A 27,300-nucleotide genomic window follows, 5' to 3' on the forward strand; every position below is an offset into this window, starting at 1 on the left:
AGTCTGTGAGTTCGAGCCCCACGTCAGGCTCTGTGCTGGCAGCTCAGAGCCTGGAGCCTGCTTCGGATTCTGTGTCTCCCCCTCTCTCTCTCTGCCCCTCCCCCGCTCATGCTCTGTCTCTCTCTCTCTCTCTCTCTCTCTCTCTCTCTCTGTCTCTGTCAAAAAAAAAACATTAAAAAAAATAAAATGTCTGTTTATTTATTTTGGAAAGAGAGAGCAAGGGAGGGACAGAGAGAGAAAAAGAATCCCAAGCTGGCTCCATGCTGCCCGCTCAGAACCCAACACGGAGCTTGATCCCACAAATCATGAGATCATTACCTGAGCCAAAATCAAAAGTCCAACACTTAACCAACTGAGCCACCAGGCGCCCCAACTTTTATTTATTTCTTTTGTTTGCCTTAGTGTACTGGCTAAAGTGTTCAGTACAGTACACTGTTTAAGAGCAAACATTTTTGTCTTGTTCTTGATCCTAAGGGGAAAACACTCCACCATCCACCATTAAGAATGATTTTAACTGTAAGTTTTTCCTAACTGCCCTTTATCAGGTTGAGGAAGTTCCTTTGTATTCCTAGGTTGCTGAAAGTTGTTATTAGGAATGTATTTGGATTTTGCCAACTGCTTTTTCTTCTTCTATTAGATGATCTTATGGTTTTCTTAGTTATGGTAAATTACATTGATTGATTTTTGAATGTTACACCAACCTTGCATTCCTAAGATAATAATAATTTATTATCTTTTTTAATATACTATTGGATTTGCTTTGCTAAAATTTTCTTTAAAATATTTGCATCTTTTTTTTCTTTTTTTTTTTTCTTTCTTTTTTTGGTATCAGAGTGATGCTAGCCTCAAGGAATAAGTTGGGAAGTATTTTCACTTTTCTAAAGAGGTTATTGTATAGCATTGATACTATTTTTATTCCCTAAATATTTGGTAGAATTCACCGGTGACAACATCTGGACATGAAATTCTCTTTATTGGAAGCTTTTTAACTATAAAATCAATATGTTTAGTAAGTACAAGACTAGTCAGGCTATCTATTTCTTCCTGAACTTTGATAACTTGTGTCTTTCCACAAATTTGTCCAGTTCATCTAATTTACCAAATCTATTGGCATAAAGTTGTTAATGTTTCTTTGTTATTCTTTTAGTGTATGTAGATTCTATAGTGACATCACATCTCTTATCCTCAATAATGGCAACTTACATCTTCTCTCTCTTTTTTTCCCTGATCAGTTTGCCTATTAATTTTGTCCTACTTAGACTCCCAAATCCATCCTGTCAACTCAATGAGACTGTTGAACTCTCCCTAGGTTGTTGTTTCTTGTGTTGTGGTCTGGTAACTCTCTCTAGGTGGTAAGCTAGAGCAATTTTATAGTTTACCCCCTTTGTTTCCCTCCCTTCATGAATCTTTTACAGTATTTGAAAAACTTGCCTTCATATACTTTGTCTTTAATGTTAGTAGTTTCTGGAAAAGGATAAATCTGGTTGCTTTTATTTTATTTCTTTGTGGTCAGAAACAGAAGTCCTTAACACTATTTTCTACTTTATCACATTTATTTTAATGTCAACTAGTCCATGGCACTTGACTATAGAAATTATTTCACAGTTGCTTCTGGGAGTAAAAGGGAGATGTAAGGTCCTTTATAACTTTTCAACTCTTAAATTTGTACTTGGAGAGATATCCATACAATAGAGTTTTGTGCAAAAGCATATGCTAGGAATAACAACACAGAAGGAATCCAGAGAGATGGAGTGAGGGAATAACTTCTCAGCTGTAAAGACCCAAGATAATATTATTTGGCCGGTATTTCTTACTCACAACCTCTTAATCTCAAAACTAAAGGAAAGTGTGATTATACTTTTGGCTTACAAAGACTAGAATGACTTGATGGTGAATTGTCATGTCCCAACTTGAGCTCTTTAAAAGAAATGTTGAGGAAAACCTATGATATTTGGGGGAAGAATTCTTCCACATGGACTCTAACACTTGGAGTTTAACACTTACTATCAAGACTGAAGAAAGAGATAGGTACATAGACCACTTTTTGGCCTGACCCAACATGACATTTCTGACGCTATTAGACAATACTTATGTTCTTCCCTTTTGTCTGTGTTCCAGGTTTTCTGTCTCAGCTGGTCTCTGACAAGCCCCTGACTGAATGCATCCGTGCTGGTCACTACGCAGCAAGCGTCATAATTAGGCGGACTGGCTGCACGTTTCCTGAGAAGCCAGATTTCCACTGATAGAAATGCAGGAAATCCAAGCCCAGTGGAACAGATACTGCCCTGATTGCTTCCTGAGAATTCCCATATTAATAAAGAAGAAAATTATCTGCCATCTTTTCCTACTATAATAATATTCATTCTTAATTTGGAGGGTACAGTAATTCTCAGTAGAATCTTTATTCTCTCAACAACCTAAAAAAATAATGTCTATTTCCATAGTTTGATAGTGCCACTTAAATGTTGATTAAACAGGAATATAACATTTCAATGGAAATTTTTATTTCATTTTCAATTACTTTGTAAATTCATGTGTATTTAGCAAATTGATCAGTTTTTTTACATTTCTGCTTTGAATGCAGATGTGATTTAATATAATAGATTTTTAAACAGGACTTAATTCTAAAACATCAATCTTCAGCTTTTTATACGAGTATACTTAATTTAGGAGTATGTGTATGTATATATGTATGTGTGTATGTATATACATACATATATGTGTACCACATATATAAATGATAAGTGGTCAAATAAGGTACAGAAGAATTTATCTTGCCAAGTTATGCCAAATAACCTCTTTAGTGCATACTCAAACATGTAATAAATTTTGGATAATTAAATAATTTGCCAAATTATAAGTTATAGTATTCAAATTATAATCTTATATTTACCTATGGTACTCTGTAATTTGATACAAATAAAAACTTGTCATATAGGAATTTCCTTATGTCTTTGCCCTGTTCTCAACAAGATAAGGAGGTTAAGATCATTATTTAATACTGGGTCCTGAAATGATATCTAATTCATTGATGGTGATAGAAAAACAACATAATACATTGAAAAATAATTTAGTACTTGAGACCAATAAGTCACTGTTTTAAGGAAGAGAAAATTGCATAATAGAACCTCTGGAGTCAAACTTAATTGCCTTTATATAACCTGGGGCAAATTACTGAGCCTCTTTTACCTTCATTTTCCTTTCTATAAAATGGGATAATAACTCCATGTACAAGATCATTGAGATGATTTGAGAGAAAATACCAGGTATAAAATGCTTGCTTGCTGCCTGCCTAGTAAGTGCTTAATAAGTACCTGCTATTTTTATCATTATGATTATTATTGTCGAAGAAGAAAAAGGTAATATTGATAACATTGAATTCAAGCCATAAAAAAGGGTTCAAGTTTTTGTTTGTTTTATGTTTAGGAAAACTTTAAGGTATGCTATGCTTGCTTGTCTTTTTCTTTTTTAAATTGAGATATAATTCACATACCATAAACTTCCATTTTAAAATGTACAATTCATTTCATTTTAGTGTATTCACAAAATTATACAACCATTACCATTTTTATCATCCCAAAAAGAAACACTGTATCTCCCGATTCACCATACTCCCCATCCCTTGGCAACTACTAGTCTATTTTCTAGCTGTATAAAATTTGCCTGTTCTGGACATTCATAAAAATGGAGTCAGTATAATGTGTGTTCTTTTGTGTCTGGCTTCTTTCACTTAGCATGTTTTCATGATTCACCCATCTTATAACATGTATCAGTTATTTTTTTATTTGCCAAATAATATTTTATTATATAGATATACCATATTCTGTTTAACCATTCATCAGTTGATGGACATTGGGTTATTAGCACTGTTTAGCTATTATGAATAGTGTTGCTATGAACATTCATATACAAGTCTTTTGTGTTTTCGGTCCTTTGGGATATGTACCTAGGAGTGGAATTGTTGGGTCACATGGTAACCCTATGTTTAACTTTTTGAGACGCTGCCAAACTTTTTCCAAAGGGACTGCACCATTTGCAGTGCACCAAAGGGATGCATATTCTCATCAAGGTTTGAGGGTTCAGTTTCTCCACACCATGGAATATGAAGGGATATTTCATTGTGGTTTTGATTTGCATTTCCCTAATGACTGATACTAAGCATCTTTTATATGCTTATTGACCATTTATATTTTTTTCTGTGGAAAAATGTCTATTCATATCCCTTGCCCATTTTTTAATTGAGTGATTTGTACTTTTATTATTGAACTATAAGAGTTCTTTGTATATTCTAGCTGTGTCTCATCAGATATATGATTTACAAATATCTTCTTCCATTCTTGTGGGTTTTTACTTTCTTGATGTGTCCTTTGAAGCACAGATGTTTTCAATTTGTATGAAGTCCAGTTTGTCTATTTGTTCTTTTGTCATTTGTGCTTTTGGTTTCATGTCTAAGAAGCCATTTGCCTAATCCAAGATCACAAAGACTAACACCTGTGTTTTTGTCTAAGTTTTATAGTTTTTGCTCTTAGATTTAAGTCTTTGATCCATTTTGAGTTTATTTTTGTATATATGTAAGGTAGAGGGCCTAAATTCTCTTGCATGTGAATATCCAATTGTCCCAGCACCTTGTTGAAAAGACTGTTTTCTCCACTACTGAACTTGCTAGGCAAACTAGTCAAATATCAATTGGCCATAAATGTAAGGTTTTGTTTCTGGACTCTCAGTTCCATATGTCTATCCTTGTGCCAGTCCAGACTGTTTCAACTATGGAGCTTTGCGTAAGTTTTGAAGTCAGGAAGTGTAAATCTTCCAACTTTGTCTCTCAAGAACAATTAGTTTCAGTGCTAAGGTATCTTTATCATATTAAAACTACTACAGAATGTCTTTCTCTTAGGAAGGACACTGATAAACTTTTTCTACTCTTTTTGATGAGAAACTTTCTTATCCCAAGACTATTGATCAGGTGCCACTCACTAGCTAGGCCTCTGACAGGCACTAAAGGAGGTTACAAAGTATGCTATTTGGTAGCACTTAATGTGCACACAGAGCACATAACTTTCTTACAATAAAAAATAGTCATTGGGATATGTGTATTTTGTCCTTGAGTTGATGACACTTTTTTTTTTAGTTCTCTGTTTTGATAAAGGGCAAAGGAGAAATAATGGCTAGCCTAACAGACTTGGTCTCAGGAAATCTCTGACTGGTTGTTAACACATTCCCCACTGTGACCTAAGTTTTTGCATCTTGGAGTGGGGAATAGTTAACCTAGTCTCACTTTATAGTATCTTGGTTTAATAGATATTTGAGGGAGGACATGCAGTATGGGAGAAGAATAATGACGTTATCAAGAAGACATGAGCCCTGGCCCCAGGTTGGCTTCAAATAGCTGTGTGACCCTCTTATCCGAAGTTATTCACCAGATATAGATAGTTTACTTGTGACATCTCTAAGTATAATTATATTGTAGACCAGTGTTTTTAATAAAGTTGCCTCCCTATACGTGGGGAAAGGCAGTTCTTACCGGAGTAGTGATCCAAAAAGATAGGCCATTTATTTGTGAGTCACAGTTGGGCAAGTGAGGTGGGAACAGAAGACTGATCATTTGGTGGGGGAGAGGGGATGAAGCTTGGTGATCTGGAGAACTAGAAAATTGAGGTCATCCTAGTCTCAGCAAGTGATCAAGGTTGCCGGAAAAGTGCTTTCATAAGATTGGAAAAGAAGATGGTACAAGCATTTAAAGATAGGCTGGGTGCTCAAGTATATAACAGAGTAGGAGAAAGAGGAAAAAAAGAATAAGAGTAGCTACAAGAGTAGTTGATAATTTTTACGTCTGTCTTCATTATATGTACCTTTACTGCTTTATTTCTCTGAAAAAATCAAAGAGTAAGACTTTTTTTTTTTTTTTTTTTAGATCAGGGTGAGGGAAATACATTCTTAAAGTTCAAGCAACTTTGGCTAAAAGCTATTATTCTTACCAACAAGCAACTTTGGCTAAAAGTTATTATTCTTACCAAATTTTGCAAAGCAATTATTATAATTTTTTACTCTTTCAAACCAAAGATCCATAGTACAGAGATTGCTTTAGACATACATAAGCCTACAAAGGAAGCACGTGTTTAGCTGGCAGTCTAAAAATACCACCAGTATTAAAATATTAAAAAATTCATGATTCACTTCTCTCACTACATCACCTTCAGAAAAAGTGTCCATTTAATAATATTTTCATGGGATAAAATAGGTTTAAAATGTAAACAATTTTTTTTATGATTCAGTTGTAGTTCTATGGTCTAGTCCCCAGCTTTTGTCTCGTTGGACAAGTTCTTGAACGGCTGTGAGCCTTGGTTTTCTCAACTGTAAAATAAGGAAAACATATCCACCACCACCACCTCCAGTGAAAGAATGTTAAGAGAAGGTAAAAGGAAAACATAAAGATTAAATAAATTTAAACATGAAGTAGTTTGATATTTTACAGAAGTACCAAAGCAACTTAGTGGGAAAGGAAAGTCTTTTCAACAGACAATGCTATACCAATTTGACATCTATAAGAGAAAAAATGAACCTTACCTCACACCATACATAGAAGTTAGAGATGGATCATAGCCATAACATAAAAGCCAAAGCTATTACACTTTTAGAAGAAGACATATGAGAATATTCTCACGGCTTGGGGGTATGCAAAGTTTCTTAGAGAGGGTTTTGAAAGCACTAACCATGAAAGAAAAATATTGATAAATTGAACTCCCAAAAAATTTTGAACTTTTTTTCATCAAGACACCATTAAGACTATGTATAAACCACCAGCCAGGATAAAATATTCACAGTACATGTATCTTGATAAAAACTTGTATTTAGAATATATTAAAAACTCAACAATGGAAAAGCAGATAACCTTACAAAAATATATATATATGAATGGCCAATAAGCACATGATAAAGTAGTCAGCATCATTATTCAGAGTGAAATGAACATTAAAATTTCAGTGAGTTAGCTCTGTACCAGAATGACTAAAATTTAAATGACCACACCAAATGTCAGGGAGGATGTGAAGCAACATTGCTAGTGGAAGTGTAAAATGGAAGAACCATTTTGGAAAAGGGCCTGGAAGTTTCTTATAAAATTAAACACACCTATTCTTTGAGCCAGCCATCCCACTCCTGGTATTTACCCAAGAGAAATGAAAGCATATGTCCACAAAAAGACTTGTATTAGACGATTTATGGCAGTTTTTATTCATTGTTGCCAAAAACTGGAAACAGGATCGTTGTCCAACAGCAGGAGAACAGATAAAAACTGGTATATTCAAACAATGGAATAATACTCAGCAAAAGAAAGAAATTACTGATGAAACAACAGGAGTCAATCTCAAAAACATTTTACTGAGTGAAAGAAGCTAGATATGAAAGAGCACAAACTGTAAGATTCCATATATATGAATTTCCAGAATAGGCAAAGCCAACCTATAGTGGAAAAAAAAAAAAAAAAAACAGATTGGCTTTGTGGAAGAGAGAAGTGGAAACTAGGAAAGGAGATGAGGGGAACTTCTAAGCTCACAGTGTGATCCATGTCATAGTAGGGGATACACAGGCATATGCATCTGTCAAAACCCAGAGAATGTCTTATTTATGTTCCATGATTATTTAACAACACAAAGAACCCTAAGCAAATAATGAACTCTATTAATGTAATACATACCAATAGAGATGAAGTGTGTTGACGTCTTCAGCTTACAGTGAAGGGCATCAAAAAATAAGATGAATGGAAAGAGGGATGAATAGATAAGTGGTAAGACAAATACGGCAAAATGCTAATTGTAGAATCTAGGATGTTTGCTATATAATACTTTTCAACGTTTCAGTATGGTTGAAAATTTTCCTAATGTTGAGGAAAATATAAATTTTATATTTTTATCTAAATAGGAAAACCTATTAAACTTGATCAATAGCAGCATCTGATGAAGAAGATAAAACAATACATACAATACATAATCATACAGAGATCTTCCAACAAACCCACTGTAAGTTGAAAATATTTTAAGTCAAAAATGCATTTAATACATTTAACCTATTGAACCTCATGCCTTAGCCTAACTTACCTTAAATGTACTCAGAACATTTACATTAGCCTACAGTTGGATAAAATCATCTAACACAAACCATATTTTATAATAGAATTGAATATCTCTTGTAACGTATTGAATACTGAAAGTGAAGAATGGTTGTATGGGTCCAGAATGGTTGTAAATATTTCAATTGTTTACCCTAGTGCTCGGGAGGCTGACTGGGAGCTGCAGCTTGCTGCCTCTGCCCAACATCACGAGAGAGTATTGTACCACATACCACTAGCCCAGGAAAAGATCAAAATTCAAAATCTGAGGTACAGTTTCTACTGAATGTATATCACTTTCACACTGTCATAAAGTCAGAAAATCATAAGTCAAACCATAAGTTGGGGACCATCTGTATATTACTTATACAAAGTGTAATTTTTACATGAATTCCATGACAAAATTAGCCCATCTTGGGCTACTGCAGGGTTTCTTGGGGCTACCAAGCTCCTCTTCTGAATATGGAATACCCTCTCCTCATCCCCCAGCCCACCTGACAATTGGATATTTGATGAAACACCCTTGCAAACATCAACCAGACATATTCCCACCCTGACCCCTGAACCCATTGCTTTCTGCTTCTGCCTCCTCTGAAGCATCCCTTCTGATCACCAGAACATTTCTAATTGTCCAATGCAATGGCTAATTTAATTTCTTAATCTACCTCTTCTTTTCTCAGCACCTGACTCAGAGGCCACACTCTCTTGAAACTTCTTATTCCTTGGCTTTTACACAACCACTCTTTCCTCATTATCTTGCCTTCTTTATAGCCTCTTACTATGCTTTAGGAAGACATCTCTGTTCAGTGTCAAGAAGCCTCCACCCCAACAAGCCTTTTGTCATTCTCTAAACTCCAAGGTGACCAATTTGACTCCCACAATTTCATCTATCACCTAATTACTCTCAAATCTCTATTTCTTTTTGTTCGTTTGCTTAATTTTTTTTATTCAATGTTTATTCTTGAGACAGAGACAGCACGAGCAGGGGAGGGGCAGAGAAAGATGGAGACCCAGAATCCGAAGCAGTCTCCAGGATCTGAGCTGTCAGCACAGAGCCTGACACGGGGCTCGAACTCATGAACTGTGAGATCATGACCTGAGCCCAAGTCAGAGGCTTAACTGACTGAGCCATCCAGGCGCCCCTCAAATCTCTGTTTCTAACCTTGATCCCCCTCCAAGCTTTAGGCTTGAAACCTACAGGTTAGCCCCTTGGGATGTTCTATAGACACATTGATTATCAAAACAGCACTCACCTTCTCTTGAACACCCAGGCCCAGTTCATTCCTCCTACTGTTTAAACTCCTTGACCATCCACCACTTAACCACTTCAACAGCCTTCCTACTGCCATCCCTCCTTATAACCCTTCATGCCAGCCCAAACATACACCTATGCTCATGCCTCTATCTGGATTACTATTTTCCTTCTATAACAACTCAGTTGTAGATCCAGTCCAAAAGTCAGGTCCTTTAAAAAGTTTTCTCTACACCTCCCAGGTTAGTTGCTGCTCCATTCTTTTTTTTTCTCTTAAAGTACATTGCATATTTCCTTACTGTAGCTTATACAATTATAACATATCATGTAATTGTTTACTGATGTATATGACTTCTAAGGTTGACTTCTAAGTATATATACATATACTGATGTATATGACTTCATCCACTGCCACATAGTGGATGCTGAATAAATGTTCACTCAGTGAAGTCCTCTCTCACTTCTCCAGATCCCCGCGGTGAGTTGGAGACTTTGGGATGGCAAAGTCACCAAGGATTTTAGCTGCCAGGACAGCCATAATTGTTCATATTATCTGGCTATACTTCTGATCACATTCTCCACACTGGTACCCTTATTTCTTCCCTATTTCTCTTCATTCTTAGAGGTCTGTTACCAAAGTGGTCAAGAGAAAAGGGAACCCAGGGTGCCACAGCGAACCACCTTCTCTCCCCAACCCAACCACATAATCTACATGCACATAAATGAAGCACGATCATGTGATATAGTGTAAGCTTTTATCCTTTGTGACTTCTTGATCATTTCCCATGTGACTTCTTGATCATTCCTATTTCAAATTCTGTGTCTCCCTCTCTTTCTCTGCCCCTCCCCTGCTTGTGCTCTGTCTCTATCTCTCAAGAATGAATAAACATTAAAAACAAATTTAATAAAAATTTTTTTTAAATCTGACTCTTGATTTCAGCTCAGGTCATGATCTCACAGTCGTGACATCAAGTCCCACTTCAGGCTACACACTGAGCGTGGAGCTTGCTTGGGATTCTTTCTCTCCCTATCCCTCTGGCCCTGTCCCCCTTCAAAATAAATAAATAAATAAAAGTAATAAAATGATTTTTTATGAGACATTTGTAAAGACCTAGCACAATGTATAAAGATGCAGGAGTCATTCATTCATTCCACAAACATTCACTGTTTTTTAAGTGTCAAGTAATGTGCTAGGTGCAGGTATATAGCACTCAATAGAATGTGAGGTTCTTTTCTTGAAAGTTTTGGACGTTCTTATGTTTCTAATATTCTGTATAGTGCTGTTTCTTCCCCACCCTGTTCTCCTTTGGTCAAAATAATTTTTCTCTGAATTCCTTCTTTAAGGCCTGCTAAGTAGCATTGAGTGGTGGTTAACAGCATGGGCTTAAGCCAGACTTACAAGGTTTGAATCCTGGCTCTGCCACTTTTTAGCTGTGAGACATTGGGTAAGTTGCTTAATTTATTGGTGTTTGCTTTCTGCATCTTTATTTTATTTTATTTATTTATTTTATTTTTTGCTTTCTGCATCTTTAAAGCGCAATAATACCTACCCTCATTAGGTTGTTGTAAAGAATAAAAACATTAATCTATGTAAGTCTTCAAATGTTACCTGCATTAAGTAAAGTGGTAGTTATTATCATTTGCTACCTATGGTTCATTGAGTACTTACCTTGCCATGAAATCAATTCTGTCCCAGGTATGAGGAAGCAGTTAGATTAAAGACCTTGTTTCTTATTTATATTTTTTAAATAATTTTAATAAAAATATTCTTATAGACCAACACTGTCCAGTATGGTAGCTACTAGCCCTATGTAGCTATTGAACACTTGAAATGTAGCTAATTAGAAGAGTAGTGTTGCAAGTATAAAATAACTCAGATTTTAAAGATTTAGAAGAAAGGCATCAGTGACAGTAATAAAGAATGTCAAAAGTCCTTCTGTCTGTAAGAGCAACCAAAAACTCTCAAAACTTGTGAGAATCAACTTTTTAAGAATTCTGGACAGTAATAAAAACGTTGAAGCAACTTGGGGAGTATTTTTTTTTTTTAAGAAAAATGGCTGCATCCATCAACTATACTCAATTTTTTTTTAATTTATACATGGCTTCATCTTGATAATGACGCACTTTGTGGCATTTTACTATGCCCTAGTGACATCCCCCACACTCAAATGAATGCAAAAAAGAAGAAAGTATTGCCTATACATAGGGGAAAAAAGCAATCAATATAAAACTACTCTGAGGAAGCCCAGACATTGGACTTACTGGACAAAGACTTTAAATCAGCCATTTTAACTATGTTCAAACAGCTAAAAGAAAGCACGCGTAAAGGAAAGCATAATGTCTCACCAAATAGAGAATATCAATAAGGAGACAGAAAATATAAAAAGAAATCAAATAGGGGCACTGGCTGGCTTAGTTAGTAGAGCCTGTGACTCTTGATCTTGGGGTTGTGAGTTCAAGCCCCATGTTGAGTGTAGAGATTACTTAAAAATAAAATCTTAAAAAAAAAAAAAGAAAGAAAGAAATTGGGGCACCGGGGTGGCTCAATCAGTTGAGCATCTGACTCTTGGTTTTGGCTCAGGTCATGGTCTCACAGTTCATGGGTTCAAGCCCTGTGTCAGGCTCCGCACTTAGAGCACAGGGACTGCTTAGGATTCTCTCTCCTGCTCTCTCTGCCCCTCCCCTGCTTGCATATGCATGCATCTTCTCTCTCACACACACACAAAATAAACAAACTTAAAAAATATAAAAATTAAATTAAAAAAAAATTTTTTTTAACGCTTATTTATTTTTGAGACAGAGACAGAGCATGAACGGGGGAGGGTCAGAGAGAGGGAGACACAGAATCCGAAGCAGGCTCCAGGCTCTGAGCTGTCAGCACAGAGCCCGACGCGGGGCTCGAACTCACAAACCACGAGATCATGACCTGAGCCAAAGTCGACCACTTAACCAACTAAGCCACCCAGGCGCCCCAAAATTTAAACAAAAGAATCAAATAGATACTCTGACATTGAAAATTATAATAACTCAAGTGAAAATCCACTACAGGGCTTCAACAACAGATTTGACTATGCAGAAGAATCAGAGACCTTGAAGGTAGATCAAGTGAGATTTTTCTAATCTGAGGAACAGAAAGAATAAGAAGACAAATGAAAACTCATGTACACTATCAAGCATACCAACATATGCATAGTAATCCCAGAAGGGGAAAAGAGAGAGAAAGAATATATGAAAAAATAATAGCTGAAATCTCTGCAAATTTGATGGCAAACGTTAATCTACATATCCAGTAAATCAACAGACTCCAAGTAGGATAAACTCAAAGAGATTCACAATAAAACACATTAAATCAAACTGTGTTTGATCAGACAAAAACAAAGGGGCGCCTGGGTGGCTCATTCAGTTAAGTGTCCAACTCTTAATTTCAGCTCAGGTCATGATCTCACAGTTTGTCAGATCAAGCCCCATGTTGGGCTCTACGCTGACAGCATGAGCCAACTTGGAATTCTCCTCTACCTCTCTCTCTGCTGCTCCCTTGCTGGTGCGCTCTCTTTCTCACTCTATCTCAAAATAAATACATAAACTGTAAAAAAAAAAAAATAGACAAAGACAAAGAATCCTGAAATCAGCAAAAAAGAGGTGACTCTCACATACCAGGAATCCTCAATAAGATTAACAACTGATTTCGCATCAGAAATCTGGAAAGCCAAAAGATAATCGGTCAAGAAAATGAGAAAACATTTGCAAAAAATATTTGCAATGAGGAAATGAGAAAATATTTGCAAAAAACATGTTTGGTAAAGGACTGTTATCCAAAAATATACAAAGAACTCTTAAAACTCAACAGAAAGAAAATAAACAACTTGATGAAAAAATGGGCCAAAGACCTGATCTCACCAAAGAAGTTATACAAATGAAAATTAATTATATTAAAAGATGTTCAACATCACATGTCATAAGGGAATTTCAAATTAGTACACTTCATGCCTGTTGTAAAGGCCAAAACCCAGATACTGACAACACAAAATGCTATTGAGGATGTGGAGTAACAGGAACTCTCATTCATTGATAGAATGCAAAATAGTACAGCCACTATTGAAGATAGTTTGGCTGTTTCTTACAAAACTAAACATACTCCCATCATATGATCCAGCAATCACACTCCTTGGTATCTATCCAAAAGAGTTGAAAACTTACATCCACACTGAAACTTACACACAGATGTTCATAGCAGCTTTAGTCATACTTGCCAAAAGTCAGAAGCAACCAAAGATGTCCTTCAATAGGTGAATGCATAAACAAACTGTGGTACATCCAGACAATGGGATAATATTCAGTTCTAAAAAGAAAGAAACTATCAAGCCATGAAAAAATATGCAAGAAACTTAGATGTGTATTTCTAAATGAAAGAAGCCAATCTGGAAAGGCTACCTACTATATAATTCCAATTATATAACATTTTGGAAAAGGCAGAACTATGGTAACAATAAAAAAGTCAGTGGCTGCCAGAGGTTGAAGGGAGGTGGGATGAATAAGCACAGCGCTGAGAATTTTCAGGGCTGTGAAACTATTCTGTATGATACCAACAGTGAGCCCTAACGTAAAATATGGACTTTTGGTGATATGATATATCACTGTAGGTTCATCAATTGCAACAAATGTACCACTCTGGTGTGGAATATTCAGAGTGGGGGAGGGTGTGCATGGAGGGGAGGCAGGGAGTATATGGTAATTCCCTGTACTTTGTATTCAATTTTATGTGAACCTAAAACTGCTCTAAAAAAATAGAGTAAAAATTTAAAAAGCTGCAGGATAACATATGCAAAGTGCCAACAGAAAAAAAACTATTAGCCAAGAATCCAGCAAAAATATCCTCCAAACTGAAGGTGAAATTGAGATATTCCCAACTAAACAAAAGTTTAGGTGTTCATTGCTGGCTGACCTGCCCTGAAAGATATGCTATGTCCTTCAGACTGAAATGAAAGGACACTAGCCAGTAGCTCAAATCCACGCAAAGAAATAAAGAATGCTGATTAAGGGTGACTACATGGATAGATATTTTTTAAATAATGTATTTTTATTGTAACTCTTATCTGATTTAAAAGATAATTGGATAAAGCAATAATGATAAATATATGTTGATGGGCATACAATGTGTAAGGATATAATTTGTGAGAGTAAACAACATATGATACAGCAATAGAGAAAGTAGGACAAAGCCCTATAGGAGAAAAATTTTGTATATTATTGAAATTAAATTGGAATAATTTGAATCACAAAGACAGAAGGTAGATTAGTGGTTGCCAGGGACTGGGAGAATAGGAGGACTGGGGAGTGACAGCTCCTGGTTATCAGGAATTTCTTCTTGGGGTGATGGGAATACTCTGGAATTAGATAACAGGAATGGTTGCACAGACTGAATGTATTAAAAATCACTGAACGTTACGCTTTAAAAGGTGAATTTTATGATATATGAATGATATCTCACTAAAAATTACTTTGAAACAAATAAAAAGATAACATGAATTGCCATCTATATGGTAAAGAAATGGAATTTGTAGTCTAAAAAGGCTTCCCACAAAGAAAACTCTAGGTCTGTATGGCTTCACTCATGAATTTTATCAAACATGTAAAGAAGAAAGAATACAATTCTGCATATACTCTTCCTAAAGAATTGAAGACACAGAATTCTTCCCAACTCATTCAATGAGGCCAGTGCCAAAAGCAGATAAAGACATTACAATATATATATATATATATATATATATATATATATATATATATCATGAACATTGATGAAAAAATTCCAAAAAAGAGTGTTTTCAGGGGTGCCTGGGTGGTTCAGTTGGTTAAGCGTCCTACTTTGGCTCAGGTCATGATCTCACAGTTAGTAGGTTCAAGCCCATGTCAGGCTCTCTGCTGACAGCTCAGAGCCTGGAGCCTGCTTCAGATTCTGTGTCTCCCTTTCTCTCTGCTCCGCCCCCACTCATGCTCTCTTTCTCTCTCTCTCTCAAAAATAAATAAACATTAAAAAAATTTTTTTAATGTTTTCAGCAAATTGAATCCAACAAAATATTAAAAGATTAATACCTTATAACCAAGTAAGGTTTATCACAGGAATACAAAGTTTGGTTTAACATTCAAAATCAATCAATGTAATTCACCATATTAACAAACAGAAAAAAAATATGATCATCTAAATAGATATAGAAAAAGCATTTGACAAAATCCAGTATCCATTCCTGATAAACACTCTCAGCAAATTTAGAATAGAAAGGAACTTTCTCAACAGAAAAGGGAATCTACTGTGGCGCCTGGGTGACTCAGGCAGTTGAGCATCCAACTCTTGCTTTTGGCTCAGGTCATGATCTCACAGTTTGGTTTGTGAAATCGAGCCCTGCTTCAGGCTCTGCGCCTGCTTGGGACTCCCTGTCTCCCTTTCTCTCTGCCCCTCCCCTCCTCACTCTAGAGCAGTTTCTCTCTCTCTCTCTCTCCCTCTCTCTCTGAATAAAGAAATAAACTTAAAAAAAGAAAAGAAAAGGGAATCTACTAAAATCCTACAGCTAGCATCATACTTAATGGCAAAAATCTGAGTAATTTCCCCAGATGGGGAACAAGACAAGGATATCGGCTCTCCCCATTTCTATTCAACATTGTACTGGAGGTTCTGGCAACTGTTATGAGGCAAGAAAAAGGAAACAAGCAGCCATTGAAGAAATAAAACTCTATTTTCAGATAACACAATTGTCTGTGTAGAAATCCAATTGAATCTAGAAAACAGAAATGAGAACTAGTGAGTTTAGTAAGGTTGAGAGATACAGGATCAACATACAAAAATTAATTGTATTTCACAATTCTAACAGTGAAAATCAGAAATTAAAATTAATAAAATGTTATTTATAATAGCATCAAAAGTATGAAATACTTAGGAATAAATCTGATAAAATATGATTTTGGTTAAGCATCCAACTCTTGATTTCAGCTCAGGTCATGATCTCACAGCTCCTGGGATCAAGCCTCACATCGGCATGGAGCCTGCTTGGGATTCTCTCTCAACCTCTCTCTTTCTACCCCTCCCCCACTTGTGTGTGATCTTTCTCTCAAAATAAATAAATAAACATTAAAAACAAATAAAAAGGGCGCCTGGGTGGCTCAGTCGGTTAAGCATCCGCATTCAGCTCAGGTCATGATCTCACAGTTCATGAGTTCAAGCCCTGCGTCGGGCTCTGTGCTGACATCTCAGAGCCTGCAGCCTGCTTCAGATTCTGTGTCTCCCTCTCTCTGCCCCTCCCCCACTCACGTTCTCTCTCTCTCTCTCTCTCTCTCTCTCTCAAAAATAAATAAACATTAAAAAAATTAAAAACAGGGTCACCTGGGTGGCTCAGTCGGTTAAGCGTCCGACTTCAGCTCAGGTCATGATCTCGCAGTTTGTGAGTTCCAGCCCTGTGTTGGGCTCTGTGCTGACAGCTCAGAGCCTGTAGCCTGCTTCAGATTCTGTGTCTCCCTCTCTCTCTGCCTCTCCCCTGCTGACGCTCTGTCTCTCTCTGTCTGAAAAATAAATAAAACATTAAAAAAATTTTTTTTAATTAAAAAGACATCAGTTGTCCCCAAATTGATCTATAGATGCTATGCAATCAAAATAAAAATTCCTTGCAGGCTTTTTTGTGAAAATTGACAAGCTGATTCTAAAATTCATATGGAAGCACACAGCCTACAACAGCCAAAACAACTTTGAAAAAAGAAGAGCAAAGTTAGAGGATTTACATTACCTGATTCCAGATATATTATAAAGCCACAGTAATCAAAACAGTGTGGCATTTGCATAAAGAGAGACAAAGTAGAACAGAATAGAGTTCAGAAATATAAATGACAACTTTAATAGCTTTATAAGACATAATTTCCAAACCATACCATTTACCCATTCCAAATGTAAATTCAATGTTTTTTAATAAGTTCACAGGGTTGTGCCACAATCACTACAATCTACAGATTATTTTTGTCCACCCAAAAAGAAACCTCGTACTTATGAGCAGCCACTCTCCATTCCCCTATTACCCTTCCTCAGCCCCAAGCAAACCTAATGTACTTTCTTTCTCTCCAGATTTGCTTATTCTAGACATGTGGTATAAACAGAATTATACATGACTTGGCCTCTTATGACTGGCTTCTTTCACTTAGCATAACTTTTTCAAGGTTCATCTATATTGTGGCATGCCTCAGCCCTCCATTCCTTCCAGTTGCCAAATAATATTACATCATAAGGATATAGCACATTCTGTTTATTCATTCATGAGTTGATACACACCAGGGTTTTTCCCACTTTTTGGCTACTATGAATAATGTCACTATGGATATTTATGTAAAAATTTTTATGTGGACATGTTTTCATTTCTCTTGGATAGATATACAGGAGTGGAATTGTTGAATCATATTAAACTCTGTGTTTTACTTTTTAAGGAACTGAGAAACTATTTTCCAAAACAGTTTTACATTCCCACCAGAAGCGTATGAAGTGTCCAATTTCTCCACATCCTTGCTAATACTTGTAATTCCTTGTCTGTTTGATTATATCCATTCTAGTGAATGTGAAGATCTCATTATAGTTTGTTTTTTTTTGGGGGGGGGGTGGTAAAATACATGTAACATAAAAGATGCCATTTTAAGTATGCAATTTAGTGACACTAGTTACATTCACAATGTTGTGCAACCATTGCACAACCACCACTATCTAGTTCCAAAACTTTCCATCACTCCAAGTAGAAACTCTGTACCAAATAAACACTAAAATTCCACCCCCCTCACTCCCAGACCGTGGTAACCTCTAATCTACTTTCTATACCCATTCTAAATATCTTGTATAAGTAGAATCATATACTATTCATCTTGTTGTTTCTGGCTTTTTTCACTTAGCATAATGTTTTCAAAATTTATCCGTGGTATAGATAGCCTGTATTGGAATGTCCTTCCTTTCTATGGCCAAATACTATTCCACTGTGTTTATATTACCACATTTTGTTTATCCATTCATCTGTTGATGGACACTTGATTGTTCCACTTTTTGGCAATTGTGAAAATGCTACTGTGATTATTATGATACAAGTATCTGTCCCCTGTTTTCAGTTCTTTCAGGTGTATACTTAGGAGTGGAATTGTGGGGTCATCTGGTAATTATATTTTTTAACTTTTTTGGAAACCACCACTGTTTTCCAGAGTAGCTGAACAATTTACATTCCCACCAGCAAATGTACAATATTTCTAATCTCTCCACATCCTCAACAACATTTTTGTAAAATTTCTGGTTATTGTTATTTTGGGCTTTGTTGTTGTTGCTGGTGTGGTTATGGTCATTCTAGTAGGTGTGAAAAGGTATCTCATTATGGTTTTGATTTGTATTTCCCTAATGACTAATGATGTTGAGTTTCTTTTTATGTACTTTTAGTCATTTTTATATATTCTTTGGATGAATTTATTTTCATAAATTTCATAAATTTTCCTATTTTTTATTTAAATTATAGTTAGTTAATGGGGCACCTGAGTGGCACAGTTGATTAAGTGGCCAACTCTTGATTTTAGCTCAGGTCATGATCTCATGGTTCATGAGGCTGAGCCCCGCATCAGCCTCTTTGCTAACAAGGAGGAGCCTGCTTGGGATTCTCTCTCTCCCTCTCTCTCTCTGCCCCTCCCCTGCCTCAAAATAAGTAAATAAACATTTTTTTAAAAAAATAAATTCTAGTTAGTTAACATAGAGTGTAATATTGATTTCAGGAGTAGAATTGGGGTGCCTGGGTGGCTCAGTCGATTAAGTGTCGAGCTCTTGATTTCAATTCAGGGCATGATGTCACAGTTTGTGAGCTCAAGCCCCACACCAGGCTCTGCACTTACAGAGCAGAGTCTGCTTGGGATTGTCTTTCTCCGTCTCTCTCTGCTCCTCTCCTACTCTCTCTTTCTCTCTCTCAAAATAAATAAACCTTTTTTAAAAAGGAAAAAAATAAATGTATAAAAAAGGAGTAGAATTTAGTGATTCATCACTTACATATAACACCCAGTGCTCATCACAAGTGACCTCCTTAATTCCCATCACCCATTTAGCCCATCCCTCTCCCATCTCCCCTCCAGCAACCCTCAATTTGTTTGCTATAGTTCAGAGTCTCTTACGGTTTGCTTCCCCCTCTCTCTCTTTTTTTTTCCCTTACCCTATGTTAATCTGTTTTGTTTCTTAAATTCCACATATGAGTGAAATCATATGGTATTTGTCTTTCTCTAAATGACTTACTTTGCTTAGCGTAATACACTCTAGCTCCATCCATATCACTGCAAATGGCAAGATCTCATTCTGTTTGATGGCTGAGTAATATTCCATTGTATACATATACCACATCTTCTTTATCCATTCATCACTTGACCGACATTTGGGCTCTTTCCATAATTTGGCTATTGTTGATGATGCTGCTATAAACATCAGGGTCATATGCCCCTTAGAATCAGAATTTTTGTATCCTTAGGGTAAATATCTACTAGTGCAATTGCTGGGTCATAGGGTAGTTCTATTTGTAACTTTTTGAAGAAACTTTATACTGTTTTCCAGAGTGGCTGCACCAGTTTACATTCCCCACCAACAGTATAAAATTCCCCTTTCTCCACATCCTCACCAACATCTATTGTTTCCTATGTTGTTAATTTTAGCCATTTTGACAGGTGTGAGGTATTAGCCTGATGCTGAGTGATATTGAGCATCTTTTCATGTGTCTGTTGGCTATCCAGATATCTTCTTTGGAAAAATGTCTATTCATGTTTTAGTTTATTTTTTTAAGCTTATTTATTTACATAACTTCTACACACAATGGGAGGCTCAAACCCATAACCCCAAGATCCAAAGCCACATCCTCTTCTGACTGAGCCAGCCAGGCATGCCTTTAGTTCATTTTTTCTTTATTTTTTATTTTTTTAATGTTTATTTATTTTTGAGAGAGAGACAGACAGAGCATGAATTGGGGAGGGGGGGGAGCATGGAGAGAGGGAAACACAGAATCTGAAGCAGGCTTCAGGCTCCAAGCTGTGAGGACAGAGCCCAATGCAGGACTCGAACCCACAAGCTGTGAGATCATGACCTGAGCCAAAGTCAGATGCCTAACCCAAGCACCCCTTTAGTTCATTTTTTAATTGAGTTGTCTTGTTACTGTTAAGTTGTGTTTTTATATATTCTGAATGGAATTCCTTCACAGATATATGATGTGTAAATATCTTCTCCCATTCTTTAGGTTGTCTTTTTACTTCCTTGGTGGTATCACTTATAGTACAGAAGTTTTCTAATTTTGATGTAGTCTAGCTTATCTATTTTTTTCTTTTTGTGACTTGTGCTTTTGGTATTATATCCAGGAAAACATTGCCTAACCCAAGGTCACAGATATTTACTTCTTAATTTTCTTCTAAGTGTTTTATAGTTCTACCTCTTATGTTTAGGTACACAAGTTATTTGAATTAGTTTTTTGGTATGGTAGTGAAGTAAGGGTCCAACTTCATTCTTTGGCATAACAGTCTAGTTGTTTTAGCACTATTTGTTGAAGAGACTACTTTCTCCTGACTGAATTGTCTTGGTACTCTTGTCAAAAACAATTGATAATAACCATATGGATTTATTTCTGAAATTTTAATTCTCCAGCAGGTGACTTTCATTAAAAATCCAAAACTAATTTGGTGGAGAAAGGATAGTTTTTCGACAAATGGCGCTGTAACAAGTGGATAGTCTTATGTAAAAACAAAACAAAACCAACAAAAACTTCAATCTTTATCTTACTATCTATATCCTGCATATCTCATATTAAAAAATTGTCTCAAAATGGATCATACACCTAAATATGAGCCCTAAAACTATAAAATGTCTACAAAATAAAGAGGACAAATCTTTGTAGTAAATTAGACAAAAAAATTTTAGATATGACACCAAAAGCACCATCCAAAAAAGGAAAATTGATAATTTGGACTTCATCAAAATTAAATGCTCTGCTCTTCAAAAGATGCTGTTTTTTTTAATGTATTTTAATTTAGTTTATTTTTAAAGTTTATTTTGAGAGAGGGAGAGAGTGGGGGAGGAGCAGAGAGAGAGGGAGAGAGAGAGAGAATCCCAAGCAGGCTCCACACTGTCAGTGCAGAGCCTGATGCAGGGCTTGAACCCATAAACTGTGAGAACATGACCTGAGCTGAAACCAAGAGTCGGGCGTTTAACCAACTTAGCCACCCAGGTGCCCCCTTGAAAAGGCACTGTTAAGAGAATGTAAAGATAATCCCCAGAATGGGAAAATATATTTGCAAAACATAAATCTGATAAAAAAGAACTTGTATCAAGAATATATAATGGGGGCGCCTGGGTGGCTCAGTCGGTTAAGCATCTGACTTCAGCTCAAGTCATGATCTCGCAGTTCATGAGTTTGAGCCCTGCATCAGGCTCTGTGCTGACAGCTTAGAGCCTGGAGCCTGCTTCAAATTCTGTCTCCCTCTGTCTCTCTGCCCCTCCCCCCACTCATACTCTGTCTCTCTCTCAAAAATAAATAAATGGTTAAAAAAATTGTTTTAAAAAGAATATATAATGAACTCTGAATACTCTATTTTTTTTCAACGTTTATTTATTTTTGGGACAGAGAGAGACAGAGCATGAACGGCGAGGGGCAGAGAGAGAGGGAGACACAGAATCGGAAACAGGCTCCAGGCTCTGAGCCATCAGCCCAGAGCCCGATGCGGGGCTCGAACTCACGGACCGCAAGATCGTGACCTGGCTGAAGTCGGACGCTTAACCGACTGCGCCACCCAGGCGCCCCTCTATTTATTTTTAAAATCCAGTTTTATAACTAGATTTGAACACATACTTAACCAAACAAATACATGAAAAAGATGCCCAGTATTATTGGTCATTAAGAAAATGCAAGGTACATTATTCACAATAGCCAAGATATGGAAACAACCCAATGCTCATCAACAGATGAGCAATTAAAAAGATGTGGTACATATACACAATGAAATATTACTCAGCCATAAGAAGGGAGAATATCTGTCCATTTGTGACAGCATAGATGGAACTTGAGCATGTTATGCTAAGTGAGATAAATCAGACAGAGAAAGACAAATACTGTATGGTATCACTAGTATATGAAATCTAAAAAAGGTAAACCTGTACAAAAGAGAGTAAAATGGTGATTACCAGGGTATGAAGTAGGGGAAAGATAAGAGTGATGGTGTTTAAGGGCACAAATTTGTAATGAGTAGTAAATAAGCCATAGAGAGCTAATACACAGTATAACAAATATAGGCATAATTACCATAACTATGTAATGTGATAATTATCACCACACCGACAATCATATATAAATGTATGAAGTAACATGTTGTACACCTTAAACTTAAACAACATTACATGTCAAATTTATTCAATAAGAAAATACAAATTAAAACCACAAAGTATCTCTTCACACTGATTGAAATCAATGCAATTAAGTTAAGTTAAATTAAATCAAATTAAATTAAAACTGACCATATCAAGTGTTGGTGAGGATCTGGAGGAAATGGAACTCTCTTACACTGCTAGCAGGTTATAAAATGGTAAGACCACTTTAGAAAGAAGTTTGGAAGTTTCTTAAAATATTAAATATATACCTATAACATAATCCAAATACTCCATTCAGGTATTTAACCAAGAAAAATGAAAGCATACATTCATATAGAGACTTTTGCATGAATGTTTACAGCATCTTTATTTATAATAGTCCTAAACTGGAAACAACCCAAATGTCCATCAACAGGTGAATGAATAAATAAATTGAAGTATACATGTACAACAGAATACCACTCATCAATAAAAATAAATAAATTACTGATATATTCAATAACAAGGATGCATCTTAAAATGATTATGCTCAATAAAAAAAGCCAGATGAAAAGGAGTACATGCTGTGTGATTTCATTTATGTAGAATTCTAAAAATCAAACTAAGCTTTAGTGACAGCAGTTCAGTGGTTGCTTGGGAACAATGGGGTGTTAGAGAGGGGAGAGGTGGGAAGAATGGATTTTAAAGAGGCACAAGGAAATTTTGGAGGGATGGATATGCTCATTGTCTTGATTGTGGTGACGGCTTCACAGGTATATACATATGTCAAAACTTACCAAATCATATACTTTATATATGTACATTTCATTATATGTCAGTTATGCCTCAATAAAACTATTTTTAACATTACATATATTAGTAATATAAAATAGTACAGCTTTTATAACAAAAGCTGGGCCTTTCCTCAAAAAACTAAACATGAGGGGCACATGGGTGGCTCAGTCAGTTAAATGTCCAACTCTTGATTTCAGCTCAGGCCATGATCTCGCAATTCCTTGATTCAAGCCCCATATCAGGCTCTGTGCTGGCAGCACAGAGTCTGCTTGGGATTCTCTCTCTCTCTCTCTCTCTCTCTCTCTCTCTCTCCCTCTCCCTCTCCCTCCCCCTCCCCCACTTTTGTTCACTCTTTCTCTCTCAAAAATAAATAAACTTAAGGGGCACCTGGGTGGCTCAGTCAGTTGAACATCCAGCTTTGGCTCAGGTCATGAACTCATGGTTCATGAGTTCCAGCCCCACATCAGGCTCTGCACTGACAGTACAGAGCCTGCTTGAGATTCTCCCTCTCTCTCCCTCTCTATGCCCCTCCCCCACTTGCACACTTTCTCTATTTCAGAATAAATAAGCTTAAAAATAACAATAATAAAAATGAATAAATAAACCTTAAAAAAACTAAACATGGAATTATAAATAAATTTTTATAAATTTTATAATTTTTTTAAATAAATAAATATTTATAAATAAACCTAAAAAAAAAGAAAAACTAAACATGCGTTATCAGACCCAGCAATTCTCCTTCTACATATCTACCCAAGAGAAATGAAAACACATGTCCACACAAAGAAACTTGTACATGAATCACCATAGCAGTATTACACATAATAGCCAAAAATCAGAAGCAATTCAAATGTCCATCAACTGATGAATGGATAAACAATTATGCTATATCCATATAATGGAATGTTACATTCAGACATAAAAGAAATCAAGTACTGATACATGGTACAACATGAATGAACTTCAAAAATGTTATGCTGAGGTGAAACAGCCATCACAGAACACCACATGTTATATGATCCCATTTAATTTTTTTTTATGTTTTTTATTTTTTGAGAGAGAGAGACACACACACACAGAGCGCAAGTAGGGGAGGGGCAGAGAGAGAGAGGGAGACACAGAATCCGAAGCAGGCTCCAAGCTTTGAGCTGACAGCACAGAGCCCAACGCAGGGCACCAACTCACAAACCATGAGATCATGACCTGAGCCAAAGTCAGATGCTTAATCCACTGAACCACCCAGGTGCCCATATATGATCCCATTTATATGAAAAGTCCAGAATAGTAAAGTCTGTAGAAACAGAAAGTAGATTAGTGGTTGCCTAAGCCTAAGGGTAGGGGAGAATTGGAAGTGGCCGCTAATGGATACAAGCTTTCTTTTGAAAATGTTCTAAAATTAGATTATGGTGATGGTTGCCCAACTCTATAAATATACTAAAAACCATCGAATCATATGCTTTAAACAAGTAAACTTAATGGCATGTAAATTATATGTCAAAAAGCTGTTAAAATTACATACATGGCTGGAATTATATTTTTATTTTATACTACTGTTTCAGAGAAACACAGCTTGGTGAAAAATATGGGCCAGAGTAAGTAGGACATAGTCGTGCTCATTATATGCCTCCCTTGCATATAATAAGCACTCCATGGAAATTTGCTCATTATTAACATAAGACAAATGTTGCAGCCAATAAAAACTATTAGAGGTAATTTTTTGACCCCAGGATTTATAAAAATGATCATGTGTAAAAGATTTTAAATAACCCGTTTACATTTGCTAAATAATAATTAAGCTCTAAAGTTAGCTTGAGTGTACAAATTACTTTCAAGTCTTAAATAGGTTTTGTCTTTAATGATTTTCATTCAATCACTAAGGATGCCATCCCCCACTCTGCTCCATTTACATCAAAGCTTTCTTTCCATCTTGTCAGATTGCTTCCTTGGGAAAGTTCAGGCAGAAGCAAGTTTTCTAATCAAATGCCACCTAATGGTGTGTCAATATTTGGCTGTCTCAAATCTTTAAATCCACCAAATGAATTTTACTGAGTTTGATTCCAGAATCAAATAACTTCATGGTCATAAACTGAAAGCATGATGTCTGTGTGAATTTTGGGCATGATGATGACTGGCAGTTTATTTTTTCCAAAAGGATGGAACTGTCTTCCTCTGCAAGGGAAAAGATTATCCTAAAATATCCCGGACGGAAAATAAAGAAATGAAAGCTTTGATAAGCATAACAGTCCCACAAAGATGTCCATGCCCTCATCCCTGAAAACTATGAGTATATTATGTAACATGACAAAAGGGACCTTTGGAGACGTAATTAAGGTTACAGACTTTAAAATAAGGGGATTATTCTGGACGATCTGGGTAAGCCCAGTCTAATCACATGAACCTTTAAAAGAAGAGAAACTTCTCCATCAGAAAGCAGGAGAGATGAGCCAGTAGAAGTCAGACAGATTTGAAGCATGGGATGGACTCCATGAACCATTGCTGCTTGGAAGATGTAGAAGCAATGTGAGAAAGAATATAGGAAACCTCAAGGAGTTGAGAGGGGCTCCAGGGCTTCAGGCTGACAGGCAGAAATGAAATGGGACCTCAGCCCTACAACCACAGGGAATTGAATTTGACCAACTACCAGAGTGAGCTGGTTTGAGGATTCTTCCCCAGAGCCTCCAGTAAGAAGCAAAGCCCTGAAGATAATCTCGATTTGTATTTTGTTTTGAAATCTGAAGGGAAGTACCATCACACTTGTGACTACAGAACTGAGAGATAGTGAATGGGTATTGTTTTAAGCTTCTAAATTATGCCAATTTGTTACATGGCAATAGAAAGCTAATACAAGAGTTCTCAAGAAAAGATTTCAGAACCCCATGTGCATAAAAATTCTCTGTCAGGGAAGTTAAGGGGAGTGGGGCTTACATTTTAAAACTGGGAGGCACATTCAGGGATATGAATAAAAGTATTATAAGAGGAATTATATTATATCACAACAACCAGGGCTTTGGGCTCACAAGTTGGCTCTGACATTGGACTCTTCGGCAGGCATAGGAACTGGCCTGATAGATTTAGCTACAGTTGTACAAATTCAGAAAGATGCAGAGGATAAAGACAAGAAGTGGGAGATACTGAACTTTTATTTGTGTCCGACGTCTGCAGGTTCTGTGAGACAGGAACAGCACTGTGCTGCTTTTTGCCACCCTGCTTGCCATCTCTGGAGTTTTCTACTCACCTCATACAAAGCCAGTTGGTCACCTCGAGTCATCAGTCCAGTCTTATACCAGCCAAGAATATTGAAAAGCTCTAGAATGGGGGCATACTTGGTGTCCTCACTGGGAAAAAAAAAACCCAGTCCTTTCAAGAAGTGAACACACAAGGCCGCTGTTCCCCAGAGAAAGGGCAGGACCAAACCATGAAATACATTTCTTGTCTTCTGGCTTGTTGTTTAAATCTTCATTTTGTCTCATTTCCATAAATTCTTTCAAAGGTCTGAGACTCAGGAAACCTGGGACCTTTTCCCAATTTTAGTCTTCTAGCTTGAATGTAATGATTTAATGTGATTGTCCAGGAGTAAGAATGAAACAATTCCAATTCTATATACACTATAGAAATAATGGTGAGGTTTCCAATTTATTTTATAAAGTTAACATAAACAAATATACACACACATACACACATACACACATGCACAGATATACACACACACCCCACAGGCTAGACCGGATTAGTTTGACTTAAGTTATTTATATGGAATTTATAAACTTACATCCTAAATGGAATATGACTAAATCT

At 36.4% G+C, this 27,300-nt stretch overlaps 1 protein-coding gene and 1 long non-coding RNA gene across 8 annotated transcripts in view; both read left to right on the forward strand.

Annotated features, from left to right (window-relative positions):
* The window catches only part of ADK (adenosine kinase), a 528,728-nt gene extending 525,029 nt beyond the window's left edge, over positions 1-3,699 (forward strand). For all 7 annotated transcript variants that reach the window (XM_053207898.1, XM_015067729.3, XM_053207897.1 and 4 more), the window contains one exon: positions 2,119-3,699. In XM_053207898.1, coding sequence (XP_053063873.1) covers positions 2,119-2,243 — 125 coding nt within the window. In that variant the 3' untranslated portion in view covers positions 2,244-3,699. The remainder of the gene's footprint in view (positions 1-2,118) is intronic.
* Positions 3,700-5,984: 2,285 nt separating this feature from the next.
* Positions 5,985-11,379, forward strand: LOC128312724 (uncharacterized). The gene is made up of 2 exons (XR_008292408.1): positions 5,985-8,374; positions 10,701-11,379. It is a non-coding gene; the product is annotated as an uncharacterized LOC128312724 (long non-coding RNA).
* Positions 11,380-27,300: the final 15,921 nt, after the last annotated feature.

This window comes from Acinonyx jubatus, chromosome D2, assembly GCF_027475565.1.
Source record: "Acinonyx jubatus isolate Ajub_Pintada_27869175 chromosome D2, VMU_Ajub_asm_v1.0, whole genome shotgun sequence".
In the NCBI taxonomy this organism is placed as follows: Eukaryota; Metazoa; Chordata; class Mammalia; order Carnivora; family Felidae; genus Acinonyx; species Acinonyx jubatus.